At 58.7% G+C, this 18239-nt stretch overlaps 1 protein-coding gene across 1 annotated transcript in view; it reads left to right on the top strand.

Annotated features, from left to right (window-relative positions):
• Nucleotides 1-17020: 17020 nt before the first annotated feature.
• The window catches only part of MAP2K3 (mitogen-activated protein kinase kinase 3), a 29486-nt gene continuing 28267 nt past the window's right edge, over nt 17021-18239 (top strand). The window contains exon 1 of the mRNA XM_070395539.1: nt 17021-17234. Coding sequence (XP_070251640.1) covers nt 17186-17234 — 49 coding nt within the window. The 5' untranslated portion in view covers nt 17021-17185. The remainder of the gene's footprint in view (nt 17235-18239) is intronic.

The following is an 18239-nucleotide window of genomic DNA, read 5'->3' as shown; positions in this document are numbered from 1 at the left end:
TTGGGTCTTTTCTAAATGTAGCATCTTTGTCTCAGCTGCCGACTCTTGCATCTTAAGGACACAATGATTATCTAATCCGTTAGTTCCCTGTTGTTGAGCATGTAGGTCAGTTCCCACTTTTTCACCACATGGGATTCTGTTCATACATGTATGTGCCTGTCTTCTGAGAAAGCTTACACCGCAGCCGCACCTCCTGAGTGCTCCCTGTGGGCCAGGTGCTGTGTAGAGTGCTGGGGCCCTGAGAGGCAGGGATTGGGCCTGGGGAGTCTGAGAACTGTCAGCGTTCTCCCTGGTGGTGGGGAGGCTAAGTTCCGAGTCTGACACGTGGTGGAGGACCCGCCCCACGATGGGCCAGGAGCCCCCAGAGGGGGAGATGGCATCCTCCCCAGGAGAGTGCCTGGAGTGGAGGGAGGGTTGAACCTGCGTGACTGAGAGAGGCAGGCGGGGTGTCGGACAAAGGGGGCTATGCGAGCCCCTCCAGAGGGGCGCTGCCGCTCACTGCAGCTGACTGCTCTGTGTTGGAGACCTGCTCGGGGCCTCTGGGTTTTCAGTAGGAGCTGGAAATCAAAGACTAAGTGAGCTCTCCTGATGTTTAAGTGATGGCAACGGATGAAAAAGCACAATTATGTGTGTCTGCCACCAACTCTTCAAGGTTTGGGGAGAGGGGGGGAGAGGGAGGCAAAGTGCCAGCAGTCGGTGGGGCCAGGCGCATATTCATGCATTTTTCTGGAGGTGTAATTTTTTTCAAAATAAAAAATGGAGGGAGAAAGAGATAAAACCAAGTGGAGTGTGTGACTCTTGTTAGATACTGGCTCAGAATAATGGAGCCACGCAAGGCACTTGGGGCTGGCCAGGCACTCGGACACGGACCGTGTGTTAGGTGTCTGTGGGATCGCCGCTGTTCCCTCGCTGGTGAGCCGCATCGTGCTTACAAGCAGAATGTCTTTGTTCTCAGGCGCTACGTGCTGAGGGTTAGGAACAAAAGATGAGGATGATGGCAATGAGTTCCCCTCAACAGCTCGTGTCTGCACGGGAGAGAGGCGCAGAGCAGGGAGCCAGAGGACAAGTGTGAGCAGCGGCCACTCCAGGCTCCAACTTATGTGCTCGAAATTTCTCATAATAAAAATGGGTGGGGGGCCCTAGCCGGTTTGGCTCAGTGGATAGAGCGTCGGCCTGCAGGCCAAAGGGTCCCTGGTTTGATTCCGGTCAAGGGCATGTACCTTGGTTAAAGGCTCCTCCCCAGCCTGGGTCCTGGCCGGGGCTCCAGCAGGAGGCAACCAGTCGATGTGTTTCTCTCACATTGATGTTTCTCTCTGTCTTTACCTCTCTCTTCCACTCTCCCTAAAAATCAATGGAAAAATATCCTCGGGTGAGGATTAACCAAAAAAAAAAAAAAAAAAATGGGGGAAAGGGTAGGAGAAAGCCACCCTGGGAATAAAGCAGACTGTCTGTGGGGCTGGAAATGCCCCCAGTTTGCCAGCTGTCATGTAGCCCAGCTCGCTCCCCTGCCAGCAAGGAAAGCCAAGGCCCAAAGGACAGGAGGGCGTGTCCTTTCCCCACTGGCTCCCTTTCTAATTCATTTCCTCCCCGATGGAGCCGGTGTCTGGGCTGGTGGGACTAGGCCACAGGCAGCACTTTCCAACCCTGGGCTCCCCTCTCTCCTGGAGCTCCGCGGGTGGTGCTATTGTAGCTCCACTTTACAGAGGTGGAGGCTGAAGCCCAGAGAGGAGAAATGGGTGTACTGAGGTGCACATGGAGTTGGGGAGTGACGCTGGTCCTCGGGGCCTCCCCTCTGCCCTTCCGTCACCAGAACAAGAGCACGGCTCTGGCGTCCAAGGCTCAGCTCTGCTGTGTGAACTGGGGACTCGCCTGCCTCTCGGGCCACAGCTCGGGGGCAGTTAGTGAGGTGACCCGTGAGAAGCACCGTCAGTGCCCTCACGTGCCTCTGCCCTGCAATCCCTGAAACCTCAGCTGCGCCGGCCACTGCACCACCCAGGCTGCCCCCAGGGCATGGCCGGGCCTCCAGCTCCTCTCGCAGCCGCAGCCGGGCCCTACCGTGCCTCGGTTCCCCCACCACGCCTCCTCCTGCAGGGTTTGCTGCAGCCTTGGAGCCTCGGCGCCATCCTGCTGAGCCTCCGTTTCCTCCTCTGGAACAGCAGGAATGGCCCCAGCTGTTTGGGCTTCTTTTCTTAACCAAACAGGCTTCTCTCGTCCTCTGGCTTTAATAAGGTGTGGTTTACAGGCAATGAAGTCCCCCCAGTCAATGTAAGTTTGATGATGTGTGACAGATGCATACAGTTTTGCAATGACCACCACAGAAATCACCCGGAGCTCTCAGTTCACTTTCACATCTCCTTCATGCCCCTTTGCAGGTAACCCCGCCTTACTGGCGGCCGGCCTGTGTGTGTCACGGCAGTGTGCCTTTGCCAGGGAATCACATGGGTGTCACCTTTTAGCCTGGCTTCTTGGACTTGGCCTCATGCACTGGACACTAGCCCACGTTGTTGCCTGTGCCTGTGGTTCGTTCCCTTTTCACGGCTGAGTGGTATTCCATTGGCCAGTGTTCCATAACTGGTTTTTCCATCCTCAAAATTCATGGACTTTTGAGTTCTTTGTTTTACTTAGAATAAATCTATACATTTTTGCATACAGGTTTTTGTGTGTGGTTTCTATTTCTCTTGGGAGTGGAGGGGCTGGGCTGCAGGTAGGTGTATATTTAATTTTATCGGGACTGTCACACTGCTCACCGGGGGTGGTGCCGCTTTGCACTCCCGCCAGCAGTGTGTGAGGGTCCCAGGGTGGCACAGCCTGTCCCACATGAGGCACTGTCAGTCTTTTACGTTTTCGCTCCTCCGGATGGTGCGCAGTGGCCTCTCATTGTGGTTCCAGTCTGCGTCCCCTGAAGCTAAGGATGTAGCTCAGTTGCCATCCGGGTGTCTTCTCTGGTGAGGTATCTAAGGTCTTGTGCACATTGTCTAAGTTGGGTTATTGGTTTTCTTATGATTCTTTGTATTCTAGGTATAAGCCCTTTACAGAGATGTGTTTCGAAAATATTTTCTCTCTGGGCTATTTTGAGGGTTAAATAACATCATACACACTCAGTGAGTGTGCTTCTCATCGTGACCTTATGACTCCTGCGTTTATGACTGTCCTGTCATGTGGCTAGAAAAGGCTCCTGTCCCTCTGCCAGGGTCCCCTGCTGGGTTCTCCACGGAGCCCGGCCGTCTGTGTTGTTGGTTGTTTATAACCGTCACTTATCACAACCAGCCGGCTGCTCGGCTGGTCCAGAGGAGGCTGTGGAGGTGCTGCCCCGCCCGCCCCGCCCCGGCCCTCCCTGCCCTGGCCAGCACCCCTCCCCTGGCCAGCACCGGCTTCCAAGGCTGGTGCACACAGACATGGCCCCTCGTTCAAGCATCACCACACATGCAGGGCCAGATCCCTGATGGTCAGATGAGACAGCAGAGGTCTGAAGAGGCGCTGTGGCCGCCCCAAGCCGCGGCCCCGGGGGCGGCACCGGTTTCCTGGCACTGGCATTGTCCTCTGCTCACACCGGCAGGCAGCAGACATTCGCCCGGCTCATGCGTATTGTCAGGCTGAGCAGAAGACAACCGGGGGCTCGCAGGGACTGTTTACTGAGCACCTCGTAGGTGCCACGCATGGGGCTCTGGGTGAAGTATCTCACTCTAGGGAGCAGCTCTTATGACCCATTTTACAGATAAGGAAAATGAGCCTTAGAGAGGCCAAGTGACTCAGTCAATAAATTCGTGGCAGAGCAGGATTTAAACCCAGGCATGCTATGCTCTCGGCCTGAGCACTTGACTGCGAGCCCAGCTCAGAGCCCTTCCGTGTGGCCAGCAGTCCAGGCGCCTGGGCCCGGCACGGGCACACCCTCCCTGACCACACAGCAGCTGCTTCACCCCGTCCCCCTCTCCCTTCACGTTAATTGTGGCTCCCCTCTCTGCACCTTACCCACGAGACAGACCCGCTTCGGGGGCCACCCTCCACCCCTGGGTCTCCTGCTCTTTAACGTCATCCTGGCGGGAACAGGCTGGCTCGGCTGCTGGGGCTCCCACAGAGGGGAGGGCAGTGCGGCGGGCAGCAGGCAGGCCTGTTTTTGTGACGGTGCCTTCAGCCCATCATCTCCCTCTGGGCCTGCCTTCCTCAGAGACACTTGTGCGGGTGGGAGAGGCTGTGTGCGGGGATCTGCACTGTCAATGCAAAAGCCCGGAAGGCCTGCAGCGGGGCGAGCGAAGTGGGAGTATCATTTGGTGGAGACTCTGCAGACGCATAAGGACCAGGCTGCTCTCCATGCGCTGCCGTGGAAGGACCTGGATCTCGGGGTGCTCGGTCGCAGAGGTGGGTGGGGGAGGGAGAAAGGACAGCCATCGCCTCGTCCTGCAAGGGTACAGACGGGACCGAGTCCTGGGAGGACCCAGGGGGCAGGGGACAAAGGTGGGGACACTTCACTCTGCACCTTGTCACCTTGTGAACTTGAACGGGAACTTCCCCCTCCACTGGGAAGCCCTCTGATTCCCCCTCCGAGGCGGGCGGCCGCCCGCGGTGGCGTTCTGCGTGATTCCAGGGGCCTGCCCTTTTCTAACCCGGCTGCCTGGGAGTTTTGGGGAGGGACCTCCCACCTGCCCTTCCCTGTCTGTGGGTCAGACTGACACCCCTGAGGGAAGGGCCAGGCTGAAGCGTTATTTTCCCGGGAGCCCACGCCTCCAGCTCCAGCTCCAGCTCCAGCTCCAGCAGCCTCCTCTGCCTCCGGCCACGGCGCGGGCCCCTCACAGCCAGGCCTTGTGAGTCTGACCATGTGCCGGCACGTTCTACTCCTCACAGAACTCTTCAGTGAGTCCCTTCAAACCCCCACTTCACGGAGAAGGAAACTGAGGCTCGGAGCAGCCCTGGATCCCATGGCTCACTTGGTGTCACACTAGTAAACGAGAAGCCAGCATGGACCCACGAGCTCTGAGTAGCCTGTGGGGGGCGCTGGTCCTCCACCCCAGAGCCCTTCAGCTGGGGTGCCCTTTCCTTGCACTGGGTGGCTGGGGACCCAGAATGCATCAGGCCCGGGCCTAGGGGCTCCTATGCCATAGGACCTATGGGGTGATGAGGGCAGCACAGGGGTTTTGGGAGCCAGAGAAGGTGATAGTGATTCCAGCGGCAGCCGGGGTTTCCTGCGGGGGGTGGCCAGGCACTCAGCCTGGAAAGGTGACCTGGCCCTCACGCCCTTCAACTCCACATGCCCCACCAGGCGTGCTCTCCCTGCTCCCCCCGCCACTGCCTGGTTTCATCTTTGCAAAGGGCATCTTCTCCCCAGGACTCGGGCTCCTCCCTGGGCCCCACCCTCCTCCACCAGCCACTGAGGCCTCTGAGTCTTTTTCAGATCATGTCCCCACCTGCCCTCTCCACACCTGTCCCATCGGGACTTGGGACTGGCTCCAGCTCCTCACTGGAGGAGGAAACCCCGCCAGGGTCCCTGCCCCTGGGACATGCTGACCAACTGGGAAGGGGTAGGGGACTGCGAATGGTCCCTGTCCACAGAGATTGCAGAAGGGGGACGGTCTTCAATAGCGGCTGCTCTACCCTGTGTCCTTCCTCCCATTTCCTGGCGGGGGGTGGGGGTGGGGGGGCGGCTATGGTGCTTTCCCTCTAAGCAGCTGGGCTGCTTCAACCACCAGAGTGACAAAGTGTGGCTCTAACTTTCCATCAGAACGGGCCAGCCAGCTGCTGCCTGCTGCCTGTGGGCTCCTGTGCTCGGGAGTCCATCTGCCACGCAGGGAGGACGCCCTGGCCAGACGCAGGGGCTGCGTGCAGGTGCCCCGCCCACAGGAGCCCCGCCCACAGGAGCCCCCGCCCACAGGAGCCCCGCCCACAGGAGCCCCGCCCACAGGTGCCCCGCCACAGGAGCCCCGCCCACAGGTGCCCCACCCACAGGAGCCCCCACTACAGGAGCCCCACCCACAGGTGCTCCCGCCCAAGGTGCCCCGCCCACAGGAGCCCCGCCCACAGGAGCCCCCGCCCACGGGAGCCCCGCCCACAGGAGCCCCCGCCCACAGGAGCCCCGCCCACAGGAGCCCCACCCACAGGTGCCCCGCCCACAGGAGCCCCGCCCACAGGAGCCCCGCCCACAGGAGCCCCGCCCACAGGTGCCCCGCCACAGGAGCCCCGCCCACAGGTGCCCCACCCACAGGTGCCCCACCCACAGGAGCCCCGCCCACAGGAGCCCCGCCCACAGGTGCCCCGCCACAGGAGCCCCCACTACAGGAGCCCCACCCACAGGTGCCCCGCCACAGGAGCCCCGCCCACAGGTGCCCCGCCACAGGAGCCCCGCCCACAGGTGCCCCGCCACAGGAGCCCCGCCCACAGGTGCCCCGCCACAGGAGCCCCGCCCACAGGTGCCCCACCCACAGGAGCCCCGCCCACAGGTGCCCCGCCACAGGAGCCCCGCCCACAGGTGCCCCACCCACAGGAGCCCCGCCCACAGGTGCCCCGCCACAGGAGCCCCGCCCACAGGTGCCCCACCCACAGGAGCCCCGCCCACAGGTGCCCCGCCACAGGAGCCCCGCCCACAGGTGCCCCACCCACAGGAGCCCCCACTACAGGAGCCCCACCCACAGGTGCTCCCGCCCAAGGTGCCCCGCCCACAGGAGCCCCGCCCACAGGAGCCCCGCCCATAGGAGCCCCACCCATAGGAGCCCCACCCACAGGAGCCCCCCCCCGCCCACAGGAGCCCCGCCCACAGCCCCAGCGGGGTGGGGGGGTGGGGGGGTGGGGTGGGCCCAGCCTGGAGTCCTCCCAGCCCAGGTGCAGCAGGAAAGGATGGGGCCTCTAAGAATCCAGCTGAGGCCCCAGACCTGTGGCAGAGGCAGCCCGCCCCTGCTCTGTCCTGAGCATCTAACGCACTTGCCTTCACCGCGGAGTTTGGGAGAAGGTTGTACCGTAGCAGGAGACGAGCAGACGGGCGTTCTGTGACTTTCCCAGCTGCGGTCATGCCTTTCTCCACACGGATCTGCCGCGGACCTGTGAGCGCAGGCTTGGAACTTGGTCCAGGGTCAACCCGACTTACCGCTTCCCTCTCGCAGGTGAGGCCAGGGGCTGGGTTAGAATCAGCACTGGCTGCGACCCTGTGCTTCAGCCAAACCGACGCACCCCGCCGGGCTCCTGGAGTCGGAGCCCTGGCCCCTGAGGGTCTCAGTGTGGGTCTTGCAGGGAGGCGCAGGGGAGAGGGCGCCTGGGCTAACCGACAGGCAGAGCTAAAAGTAACCCTGGCGGGTAGCTCAGTTGTCCTGATGCGCGAGGCTGTGGGTTGGGTCCCTGGTCAGAGTACAGCGGGTGCATAAATAAGTGGAACAGCTTACTGATGTCCCCCCCTTTCTCCCTCTTCCTTCCGCTCTCTCTCTCTCAAAAAAAGTCAATAAAAATAACCATGGCATTTGTTTATATTAAAATATTACATTAACATTGATTATATTATGGACTTTATTAACATTAAAATACTATATATTTAATATATGTTAAAAACAACACATGGGTCTTGCAGAAATGTTTGACAGAAAAAGTATTTCTTGTAATATCAGTGCCCAGAAAGCATATTACCGACCCGACGGAGTATCTCCTCCATTTCTACTCTGCAGCTTCGACCGAACTGCAGCTCTTAGCAAACTTTCCCAATGTCTTGACGCAGAGACCAGGTGGCAGGAAGAAGCATTCCCACCAGGCGCAGGTGAGGTCGTGTTGGGGCATGTGGCCCCCTGGTCCCTGCACAGCCGCCGTCCCCTGCCGTGGCCCAGCTCCCAGCCACGCACAGAACAGCCCTGGGGGACGCACTCTGAGGGCGCAAGGCTGCACGTCCTTCCTGCCGTTTCTTGCACAAGCGATGGCCTCTGTTAACTCACAAATAGAAGGGCCTTTAAGTGAGAGGCAGCGCACGTTTCTTGAGATCAACAAGCATAGCTACTGCGGATGCTCTGACCAGGCAGAACCGCCAACGCTGTCTGACTAGGAGGCGAAGGCGAGGGGTGTTTATGGGAAAGGGAGGGGACACTGGGCCCCTGGAAGGCGTGTCTGACGGTGCAGACAGTATGATAGTGGTGTTAATGCTAAACGAGGTTTTTAATTTTCGGTCTGGCCCTCATCATCACTGCTTTCTTGTCATTGCAAACACTTCCCTAGGCTCAGTGCAAAGGCTACCTTGCCTGCTTTCACCTTCCAAGGCTGAGGCCTAAGCCACGCGAGGCACTCTCTCGGGCTGGCAGCTCTGGCTCCATCTCCAAGTGGCTCCTGGCATATGATTGGGAATCTAGGCTGAGGACGCTAAGCGGGCCACTTGCCTACGTGAACCGGGCCATCCCCACCAGCGTCAGGCTGGGTGTGGGGAGGAGATGAAGCCTTTGCTGGTGGCCTCCAGTGTCCCCTGCAGCCTGCCTCCCCCTGGGGAACACCTTCTTCTTTCCACCCAAGAACATTTGCAGTTTCCCAAGGTCAACCTCTCCTGCACCCCAGAGGGTCTGGGAGCAGAACATCTGGGAGGGTGGCTGGCTGAGCCTTCGTGGAGCTGGGGCGGGTGGTAAGGCCCTTGCCCAGCTGGTCCAGAGTTTTCTTTTGAGGAAACACAGCTTCTTCTCTGTGCAGGGAGGTGGGAGACAGTGAAAGAATCGATATAAAGACAAGTGCTGGCGAGGACGCAGAGACAAGGGGACCCTCGTGCACTGCTGGTGGGAAGGCAGACTGGTGCAGCCACTGTGGAGAACAGCATGGACTTTCCTCAAAAAATTAAATATGGAACTGCCATTTGACCCAGTGATTCCACTTCTGGGAATATATACACAGAAACTCAAAACACAAATTTGAAAAATAGATGCTAAATATATGCACCCTTATGCTTGTTGTAGCGTTATTTACAACAGCCAAGATCTGGAAGCAGCCCAAGTGCCGATCAGTAGACAAATGGATAACAAAGAGGGAAATCTCACCGCTGGCTCCAGCCTGGATGGAGGGTCTACAGGCAGAAAAGCTCGGAGAAAGGAAAGCTCCCGTCCCAGTGAGAACCTGCCTGCCCGGCTCCGGGTGTCGGGCCTGGAGGGTGTCTTGCTGAGTGAAGTCACTCAGACAGAGAGGAGAAATCCCACAGGGTTTCACTTGTATGTGGAATATAAAGAGAAGAAACAAACAAAACGGAAACAGCCTCACAGACACAGAGAACAGACTGGTAGTTGGCGGGGCGGGGAGGGGTGAGAAGGTGAAGGGATTAAGATGTGCAGATTGGTAGTTACAGAAGAGTCACAGGGATGCAAGGTACCGCCTAGGGCAGTGATGGAGAACCTATGACACGCCTGTCAGAGGTGACACTCGAACTCATTTTTTTGTTTTTTTCTGTGTTAAATGGCATTTAAATATATAAAATAAATATCAAAAATATAAGTCTTTGTTTTACTATGGTTGCAAATATCAAAAAATTTCTGTATGTAACACGGCACCAGAGTTAAGTTAGGGTTTTTCAAAGTGCTGACACGCCGAGCTCAAAAGGTTCGCCATCACTGGCCTAGGGAGTACAGTCAATATTACGGTAATGACTGCGTATGGTGCCAGGTGGGGACTGGAACACTTTGTAAAGTATATGATTGTCTAACCACCATACTGTGCACCGAAAACTAATACAAATAATATTGAATGTGGGCTGTAATTGAAAAATAAAAAAATTTTAAAAGTCGTTACTGTTCCTGCTAAAAAGTGTTTGTCACAGGCGCTGTCTGATCAGGGCTTTGACTTTCCCCCGCGAGCTGCTGGCCCAGCTCTCCCCGCAGACCCCGCAGACAGGCGTGGGTGGAGGCGCGCCCGGGCCACACACGCAGCTCCCGGGTGGGCACGGCCCCTTCCCCTGCTCCAGTCTCCCTGGTGGGCACTGGGCGTGGGCCCTCCTCCCCGCCCCGGGCAGCCACTAGGTCACCGGTTCCCAGGGCCACAGGCTGGGGCGGCACTGGCTGGGGCGGGGCGGCGTCCAGGGGGCCTGGGGAGTGACTCGGGCTTTTGTTCGGGAGCGTGTGGCTGGCCGCCGGAGCGTCCCGAGTGACTCGGGTCCTCTAAAAAGGTTCGGTGTTTGGCCTCCCACGACGTGGGCCCGCCTCCTGACCTCGCGTCCTTCCTCTCCTGCCTCCCTGCCTGCTCGCAGGACACACTGGCCTTTTCCTTTTCCTGAGTTTACCTTTTATTTTCAGTGAAGTAATACTTGCACAGTGTACGAGGCACACAGCACTACACGGCTGGTAAAAGCCACGGAAGCATGGCCGCTGCCTGCTGACACCCGCTGGGGGTCAGGCTGTTCCAGGCCTGGGAACGCGGTGACCCAATGGACCGGGCTGCCTGCATCCACTGCCGACCTCCCAGCGCACCTGCCTCAGCCCCGTCCGTTCTTCCTCCCACTTCTCAGCCGCCGGCTTACACTCCACTCCTGTTCTTTCTCGTCCGCTTCCGTGTCTGGTGGCGTCCTGCTAGCAGGTGATGATTTAATGCTGTCACACCGGGCCCCCCACTTCCCTTCCCCAAGTGCCCACTCTCATCACCATTCTTGGAGACATCAGTGTTTAGTGTTTACAATGTGATGATTATGTAAACATTCCCAGCTGAGCCAGGCAGTACTTTATAACTCCATGTTCCATTTTGTGTTGTTTTCAGGAGTTAATCATTGTCTTCTTTTCTTCTTGCAGCAAGCGGGGCGCCAGGGGTCCTTCAGCCTGGAGACTCCTGGGAGGTGGGGGGGTTAATTCTTCCTTTACAGGCTCTTGGTCCTCACGCGCCCCCGCCCCTCTCAGGCTGTGTTCCCGTCTGGGGGTTGGGCTACACACGGACCCCTCCCTGCACACTGAGCTCACCTTCCTCTTCTCTGCTAAGTTGGTAACATTTTTCTATTTATTTTCCAGCTTTAAAATTTTTGTAGATTCCTCCTGTCCCTGTCATTGACTTTCCTACTCTTTTTGCCCTTGCGAGACTGCCTTCCTGTTTTGAAATGTTACTGTCATTTTAGTGGGGACTTGGGAGGGAAGGGAGACAAATGTCCCTGCTCAGATGGTGGTGACCAGAAGTCCCTGCACCTCCTCCCTGAGGACCTCTGTGTGTCAGGGTGTTTTAAGTCAGGCCCTGCCCCCAGGTCCACATGGCTTCTCTTGTCACTTTTGTCTGAACTCAGAGGACACTTCCTCCAGGAAGGCCTCCTTGACCACCCTGCCTGATGGAGCCATCCCAGTGCCCCTGCCACATCTCCCTGCTTGACTTTTGTTCATAGCCTGATCTCTATCTGAAATTACTTTATATATTTACTTTCACTGACGTATTTGCCTTTTTCTCAATCTCCCCCAGAAGACTTGCTCCATGAAGGCAGGGATCTTGTACCCTTAGCACTTAATTCAGGGTCAAGCAAAAATACATGCTCAAGAGTTTATGTTGCAGGGCTGGGTTGAATCTGAGTTTGGGATCTCTAAGAGACCAACTTCAGCAGAACTTAAGGAAGAAGCTGGTAATGGTCAGAGTTTCCTGAAAATGGAAGACACCGCCAGTGAGAGGGTGAGACCCTCATCATGGGAGGGCTGTAAGTCCAGGCTTGGGAACAGCTGAAGGGAACAGAGCCCGGCGGCCTGGCTCAGTGGTTGAGCATCGACCTATGAACCAGGAGGTCATGGTTCAATTCTTGGTCAGGGCCCAGGCCCAGGTTTCAGGCTCGATCCCCAGTGTGGGGTGTGCAGGAGGCAGCTGATCAATGATTCTCTCCCATCATTGATGTTTCTCTCTCCCTTCCTCTCTGAAATCAATAAAGTATATTTTTTTAAGAAAAGAAACACTGATAAAAATTGAAGTGATGATCTCCAAGGCGTGGCTGAGACAAGTGTTGGCTCAAGGTCACTTGGCTCCTTCTTGGGGAGCCAGGACTCCCCTCAGATCTGAAAGCAGCCTGAGCAGCTGATACTGGGCTGCACCCAGGTCATGGAGTTGGCCTGACTCACATGCAGGTCCACCTCTCCTCTCCCCGGTCTATGATCTTGTCTCTGGGTGTACAGCACTTCCCCCCAACAACTCGGAGGTCCTGAATCCCAGGGAACCAGCGCGAGTCTCCCAGCCAATGCCCGCCGTGCAGAAGGCTACTCCGATGACCTGTGTTAAAAGCCCGATTCCATCCCTCCTGGCAGTGGGCCTGTCTGAAACCTCGGGCCTCCGTTTTGTCTCTGAGATGAAGGAATAGCCACACCAGCCTCATCAGGTCATGTCAAGTCTCAGGCTCGGAGGGCAACAGGTGTCAATCAATGCCTGTGCCCGCCCCTGGGCAGGAAGTGCCACACGTGAGGACCAGGGAAGGCAGGCAGTCTCTGAGCCAGGCTCTTGGGGTGCAGCTCTGCAGGATGTGGGGCAGAGCAGGCCCGAGGGCTCCATCAAGATCCAACAGCTTGGCACCTCTCCAGAAAGCAGCTGTGTTTTGCTCTGCAGAAGACAAGCTTGTGTCGGAAAAGGAAGGGACACTGTCTCATCTGACAGTTCCAGCAATAGCTCTGCCAGTACCGTGGCTCTGCACCGCCCCGAGCCTCAGCTTCCCCATCCTTTCTCACCTTCCTCCAAGGCACAGTTGTTCCCTGTGTGCGGGGGAACCTCAGAGATCACAGCAAAGCCAGTGCCCCGTGCGGCTGGCCTTGGAGGGAGTCCCTGCGATGATGTGCTTCAAGGGTTAGCACACAGCAGAGGCTCTAACAATGGTACTTGCTGTTTTGCTGGTGGAGCCATCTAACGTGTATGGATCCCCCTTGGACACTCGAAGTTCCCTCCTTTTTGTGCTGTGACTTCGGAGCCTGACCCTGAGTGGGAGGCTCCTGCCTCCCCCCAACTCTTCAAGGGCTTCCTCCTGCTCCAGAGAACTGCCTCCAGCCCCTGCTGCTGGGTCATAGGACCCAGCCCCACCCTGTGTTGGGGCAGCATAAGTGTGACGGAGAGGCAGGTGGGGGTGCGACCACTGGCCGAGCTGGGGTTCCTGATGAGAGGGGCTGGGTGGGGCCTGGGGTATTCCACAGAATCTCCCTTCCTGGTTTCAAAGCTGGTCTTTTTTTTTTTTTTTTTTTTAATCCTTACCCAAGGACATGTTCATTGACATTTAGAGAGAGGGGATGAGAGAGAGAGAGAGAGAGAGAGAGAGAGAGAGAGAGAGAGAGAGAGATACCGATCAGTTGCCTCTTGCACATGCCCTGACTAGGGCCAGGGATTGAACCTGCAACCTAGGTATGTGTCCTGACCGGGAATCGAACCTGTGACCTTTTGGTATGTGCAATGACACTCTAACCAACTGAGCCACACCGACCAGGCAAAGCTGGTCCTCGTGAAGCGGGTAGGGATGAGTCAGGTGGAAAATGCAAGGAAGGACATTCCCAGCTGTGGGAACAGCCTTTGCAAAGGTCCCGGGAGTAGAGCTGGCGTTGGGAGTGCTGGGCTGGGGAGATGCCTGGGGTGGTTATTCCCCACTTAGGGAGCCTCAGCACGTTCTGGAGTCTGCAGCCCTGGATTCAGAAAGCTCTGTCTGGTGGCATGTGGGAGGACTGGGGCCAGGAAGCCCTGAGGAGGAGAGGCAGGGAGGTCCCTGACGCTGCCCAGAGCTCCCACAGCGTGGCCAGCACCACGCCACAGCTGGCCACCAGAGGGCGCTGTGGGTCAGCAGGCCAGGGAGCCCTCGGCATCAGGAAGGTGGGAGGGCGCAGCTGGGCCTGTGGACTGTCTGCGAATGTACCTGAGCAGGTGTGGCCTCCCTGTGCCTGTACATGGCTGTGTGGACGTAGGTTTAAAGGGGTCTGTGGGGTTGGGACTATGCCAAGGTGTGTGAATGAGCAAGAGAGCACAGAGGTGAGAGCAGGGGCCCCAGCACCTCCCACTCATGCAGCCGCACTGTCATTCCCCTACACGCATCCATCTCAGGCGTGTGCTCCCCAGACATCCTCAGGGCTCCTCCTCAGGTCCAGGCTCAGGTTACCTCCCAGGGAGGCGTTTTAGACCTCCCTCTTCAAAGTTACAGTCCCCACCCCACCCATCCACGTCCCTGTCTCCATCCATATTCCTTTCCCTCCTTTTCTCCATAGGAATTATCATCCTCTGGCAGACTGCTTGCACTTGGGCATTTTGCTGGGGCTCACCCACTAGTCCGTCACCTCCGGCGGGCTGGGAGTTGTGTCTATCTTGTTCAGTGTTGTGCCCTCGTACTAGGCACACAGTACGTGCTCAATAGTTGTTGAATGAATGAATGAGCTTCCCCGATCCTGGGTTCAGACCACCCTCTCTCCAGCCCTCTGTCACCCCAGGTCCTGCCCACCTCAGCTCACACCCACATCAATGCTTGGTTACACCCTCCCTTTCCTCCCATGCCTCAGTTCCCTGGAGTCTGCAGAGAGGGGTGTTTGGGACTTTTCTTCTCAGAGTCAGGGTAAGAGGCAGCTGTTGTGACCCTGTCAAATGCCCCTCTTGGTTTCTGAATGGCGGTGGGGTCCCCCAGCCTCACTGTACTACTTCCAGGCAGAGGGCGGCTGGCAGATATTGCTGCAGCAGCTGAGAAACAGCTCTCCTGTGGTGCTCCCCACTGGCCCTCCTGTGCGACCCCTTTCGTACCTACAACCCTTTCTAGGGAGACTCTTGCTTCTTTGCCTGAGAAGCTCCTACAGATCCTTCAAGGTCTAGTCTTAAAGTCACCTCCTCTGAGGAGCCTTCCCTGACCTCACCCAGGTGGAGTCTGGCGTCTTCCTGGGACTCTTGCTCATGCATCTATTTATAGCACCCTCATGGAGTTTTGTAATTCTTGGGCTGTCTGTCCAGCTCCCTGACTAACCTTGTCAATGTCTCCAACTGGAGGGCCTGTCTGAGTCATATGGGTGCCTGGGAGGTCAGCATGGGCCTCGAGGCATTTCATTGATATCTGTGGCATGCTTCCGTCCTTCCTTTGTTTATTCCTCAAATATTTATTAGACACCTTCTATGTGCTCGGCCCTGGGCTGTGCATCAGGAATACAGCAGAGAATGAGTTGGCAAGATTCCTGCCCAGGAGGGGCCCACAGTGTAGCGGGAGAGATACTGGTGGCACGAGTGCCGTGCAGAGAATTAAAGCTGATCTGGGGAATGACTAGGAAGGCCTCTTAGGAGAGTTCATGTAGGAGAAGGTCTGCAGGATGACAGGGAACCAGCCCCAGGAGTGATGATGAGAGAGGGTAGGGGGAAAATGTTCCAGCAGAGGGGACAGCTTGCAGGGGTGGCGGCCCTGCATCAGGACCGGGATTGGTATGTTCAAGGGGCAGCAGGAAGGCCCAGGAGCAGAAGGGCAGGGGAACGTGGCAGGAGTGGAAGTCCGACTGGCCGGCAGAACCTGAACTCAGAAAGCCCACCAGGCCCAGCTTGCAGTCCTGCCAGGGTAGTTGCTCCTGGTGCCCATCTTCAGATGGAGAAGCAGCAGGTCCTGAGAGGAAGCAAAGGCCCAAGGTCGCAGAGCCCATTTGGATGGAGCACTCTGGGCCACTCTAGACACCAGCAGTGGGAAGGCCAGCATGGCTTCCTGTAGGAGGCGGCCCGCAGTGTGTTTACAAACATTTCCTGGGCATTTAGTGAGGGCCCGGCTGTGAGCCAGCAATTCCTCAGCCCGAGCTCAGGAACCCCTTTCAGAGAGGCCTCCTTGTCCCACGGGACAGGCGCGGAGCTGCTCAGTGACTTCCAGTGAGTGGCAGAGTTGACATTGAACCCATACCTGTCTGCATCCATAGCTCACGGTTTTCCACCCACTTCCTGGAAAGGGTAAGCAAGGGACACAGGAAGGATAATTACAAGGTCTCCCCCTTATCTTATCTGGCCCTCCCCATCACTGTACGGGTGGGGTGGGGCCTGCAGGGATCACCCCTGTTTTACAAAGGGGCAAGCAGAGGTCAGCACCCCTGCTCCAAGCGTTTCCAGCGGGCGTTGGAATTTGCTTCCATCACGTGAGGTCCCTGGCAAGGCCACACACTCATGCCTGCCCTAGGCCAAGGGCTGGCCTCCTGACCTTTGCCAGGTGCTTCCTGCCCTCACTAGCCTGTACCTTTCCATCCAGTCACCTGATCCCAGCACCAGACTGATCATCGGAGAGGACTGGCCCATCTGGCCATTACCCAGAGGAGCTGATGAGGCCCCAAGAGGAGAGGAAGAGAACCAAAGGCCCAGGAACAGCCAGGAGGAGACCCTTTTCAAGGCTTGCTGAGTGGAGTAAAATACACTGAAATGCCATCTTACTCTCAGACTCAGTTTCCCCATGTGTAGAATGTGGGACAGCAGCGACGCAACCGTGAACAAAGATACATCTATCGGCTTCTTACGAGGTCCCACCGAGTTCACGCTGCATCCCCGCGGCTCACAGTGCCGATGCAGAGCAGGTCCTGGCGGATGTTTGAAGCAGGAGTGGTTGCCGCCTGCCGTGCCGGGTTTGTGTCAAACACGTACGGAGTGTCCTGGGGAGCCCAGTGCCATTCTCATCCGAAGCGCCAGGAGGCGAACATTGGGGCTCGGGGTTTTCTGACTGGCCAAGGTCACCCCAGCTAGGAAGTGGCCGCGTCGGGATCTGCACTCCGGGGCGCACTTCAACCACCGTCCCCGCCCCGTCCGCGGCACCCTACCTTCCCGCTTCCCCACGCCCGCGGGCCCCCTCGGAGAGCCGGGCTGTTCCCGGATGACGCACTCGGGGCGGGTCCGCAAAGCGCGCAGTCGGGGCGCAGCGGGCCAGGGAGCCGGCTGACGTCCGCCGGCCGCGCTCGGGACGAGGTCCGGCCCGGGAGGGCGGACCGGCTGGGGCTGGGCTTCCAGGTGACTGGCGGGCGTGAGAGGGGGAGGAGCCGGGTTCTGGGCCAACGGAGGGCGAGGATGGTGCTTGACAGGCAGGGCCAGGCCGGCGTCTGATAGGCTGGGGCCGGGCCCTGGAGACGGAGGGGCCCATCGGTGTGAGGGGGCGGGTCCTGCGTCGCGTCTTCCGCCCCGGCCGCGGGCGCCGCACAGTCCCCTCCCGCGCCGCCTGTCACTGGGCCGTCGGCGCCGCCGCTCCCTCGCTCTGTCGGCCGCGCTCCTCCGCCCCGGCCGCCCGGCCGCAGCCATGCGCCTGCTCCGCCCGCGGGGAGTCCATTGTCCTCGGGACTAGTCCCGCCGCCGGACCCGCCTTGCCATGGAGTCGCCCGCCCCAAGCCCGCCCGCCGGCGCGCCCCCGGCCAAAGGTAGGCTCCGCGGCCCGCCGCTGGCTTCCGCCCAGTGCGGCCCGGGCGCGAGTCCCGAGCGTCCGCGATCCCACCGGCCCGGCCCGGCCCCACTCCGGCCTGGGGCCTCCCTGCACCCCGATTCAGGCCTCGGTTCTGCACCCAGGCCCAGGCTCCGGCAGAATCGCCTCTCACACCCCCCACACCCCTGCAGGTCGGCAGGTCGGGAACGTCACTCCGACCTTCTTTAGACGGAACTGCCCAGCCTGGCGCCCCAGCTCCTGCGCCAGCCCCGTCCGCTCCTGGGTCCAGGGCTGTGTCCAGGCTGATCCGACGGCTGTCCCTCGGGCCCCAGCGGGGCTCCCTGCTGGCGATCTCGCTGTACTGTTGCGCCCCTCCCCATCCCCTCGAGGGCTGCCCTGGCCATACTCCAGCCAGAACCCCCATCCTCTGCCCCACTCTCGCCATCCGTTTCGGCCCCACTGACCCGTCCCTGGCCATCTTGCGTCCTGTCCTGCATCCCTGTGCCCTGGGAACCTCTCCTGGCTCCCCAGCCTCCCTGACCACAACCCTCTCCTCCTCGTGCCATGCATGCTTCTCTGTGCATGGGGAGCTCCCCTCCACCCCAGGCCCCAGGATCTACAGAGCTGGCTGCTGCCAGCCCAGCCCCTGCTGTCTGGGGTGCTGGGCGGCTGCCAGCCCAGGGTGTTGGCTGTGCAGTGGGCTTGCTCTTGTCTTCTCCAAGGAGCCGGCTTCCTGGAAAGTTTTGGGTGGTGGTGACTGCCGTGGCAGCAGGATTTGTCATGTGTGTGTGTGTGGCAGGGGGGCGGGGGAGGGTGAGCTGGAGGGCGAGAGGGGGATTTTTCTGCAGGAAGAGGAACGTCTGTTTTTGGCATGTCAGTGTCTCAGCAGGCTGGGTTGTGTGGGAGATTTCCAAACTGGACGTAGCTGTAACGAGTGGGCTGCCTCCCTCCAGCAGCAGGAGTGTCACTGGGCCTCAGTTTCCTTATCTGTAAAATGGGTGTA

Source organism: Myotis yumanensis, unplaced genomic scaffold (assembly GCF_028538775.1).
Source record: "Myotis yumanensis isolate MYYU_CA2020_CCGP unplaced genomic scaffold, mMyoYum1.0.hap1 SCAF_16, whole genome shotgun sequence".
In the NCBI taxonomy this organism is placed as follows: domain Eukaryota; kingdom Metazoa; phylum Chordata; class Mammalia; order Chiroptera; family Vespertilionidae; genus Myotis; species Myotis yumanensis.
This window is presented reverse-complemented; position numbering and strand designations above follow the sequence as displayed.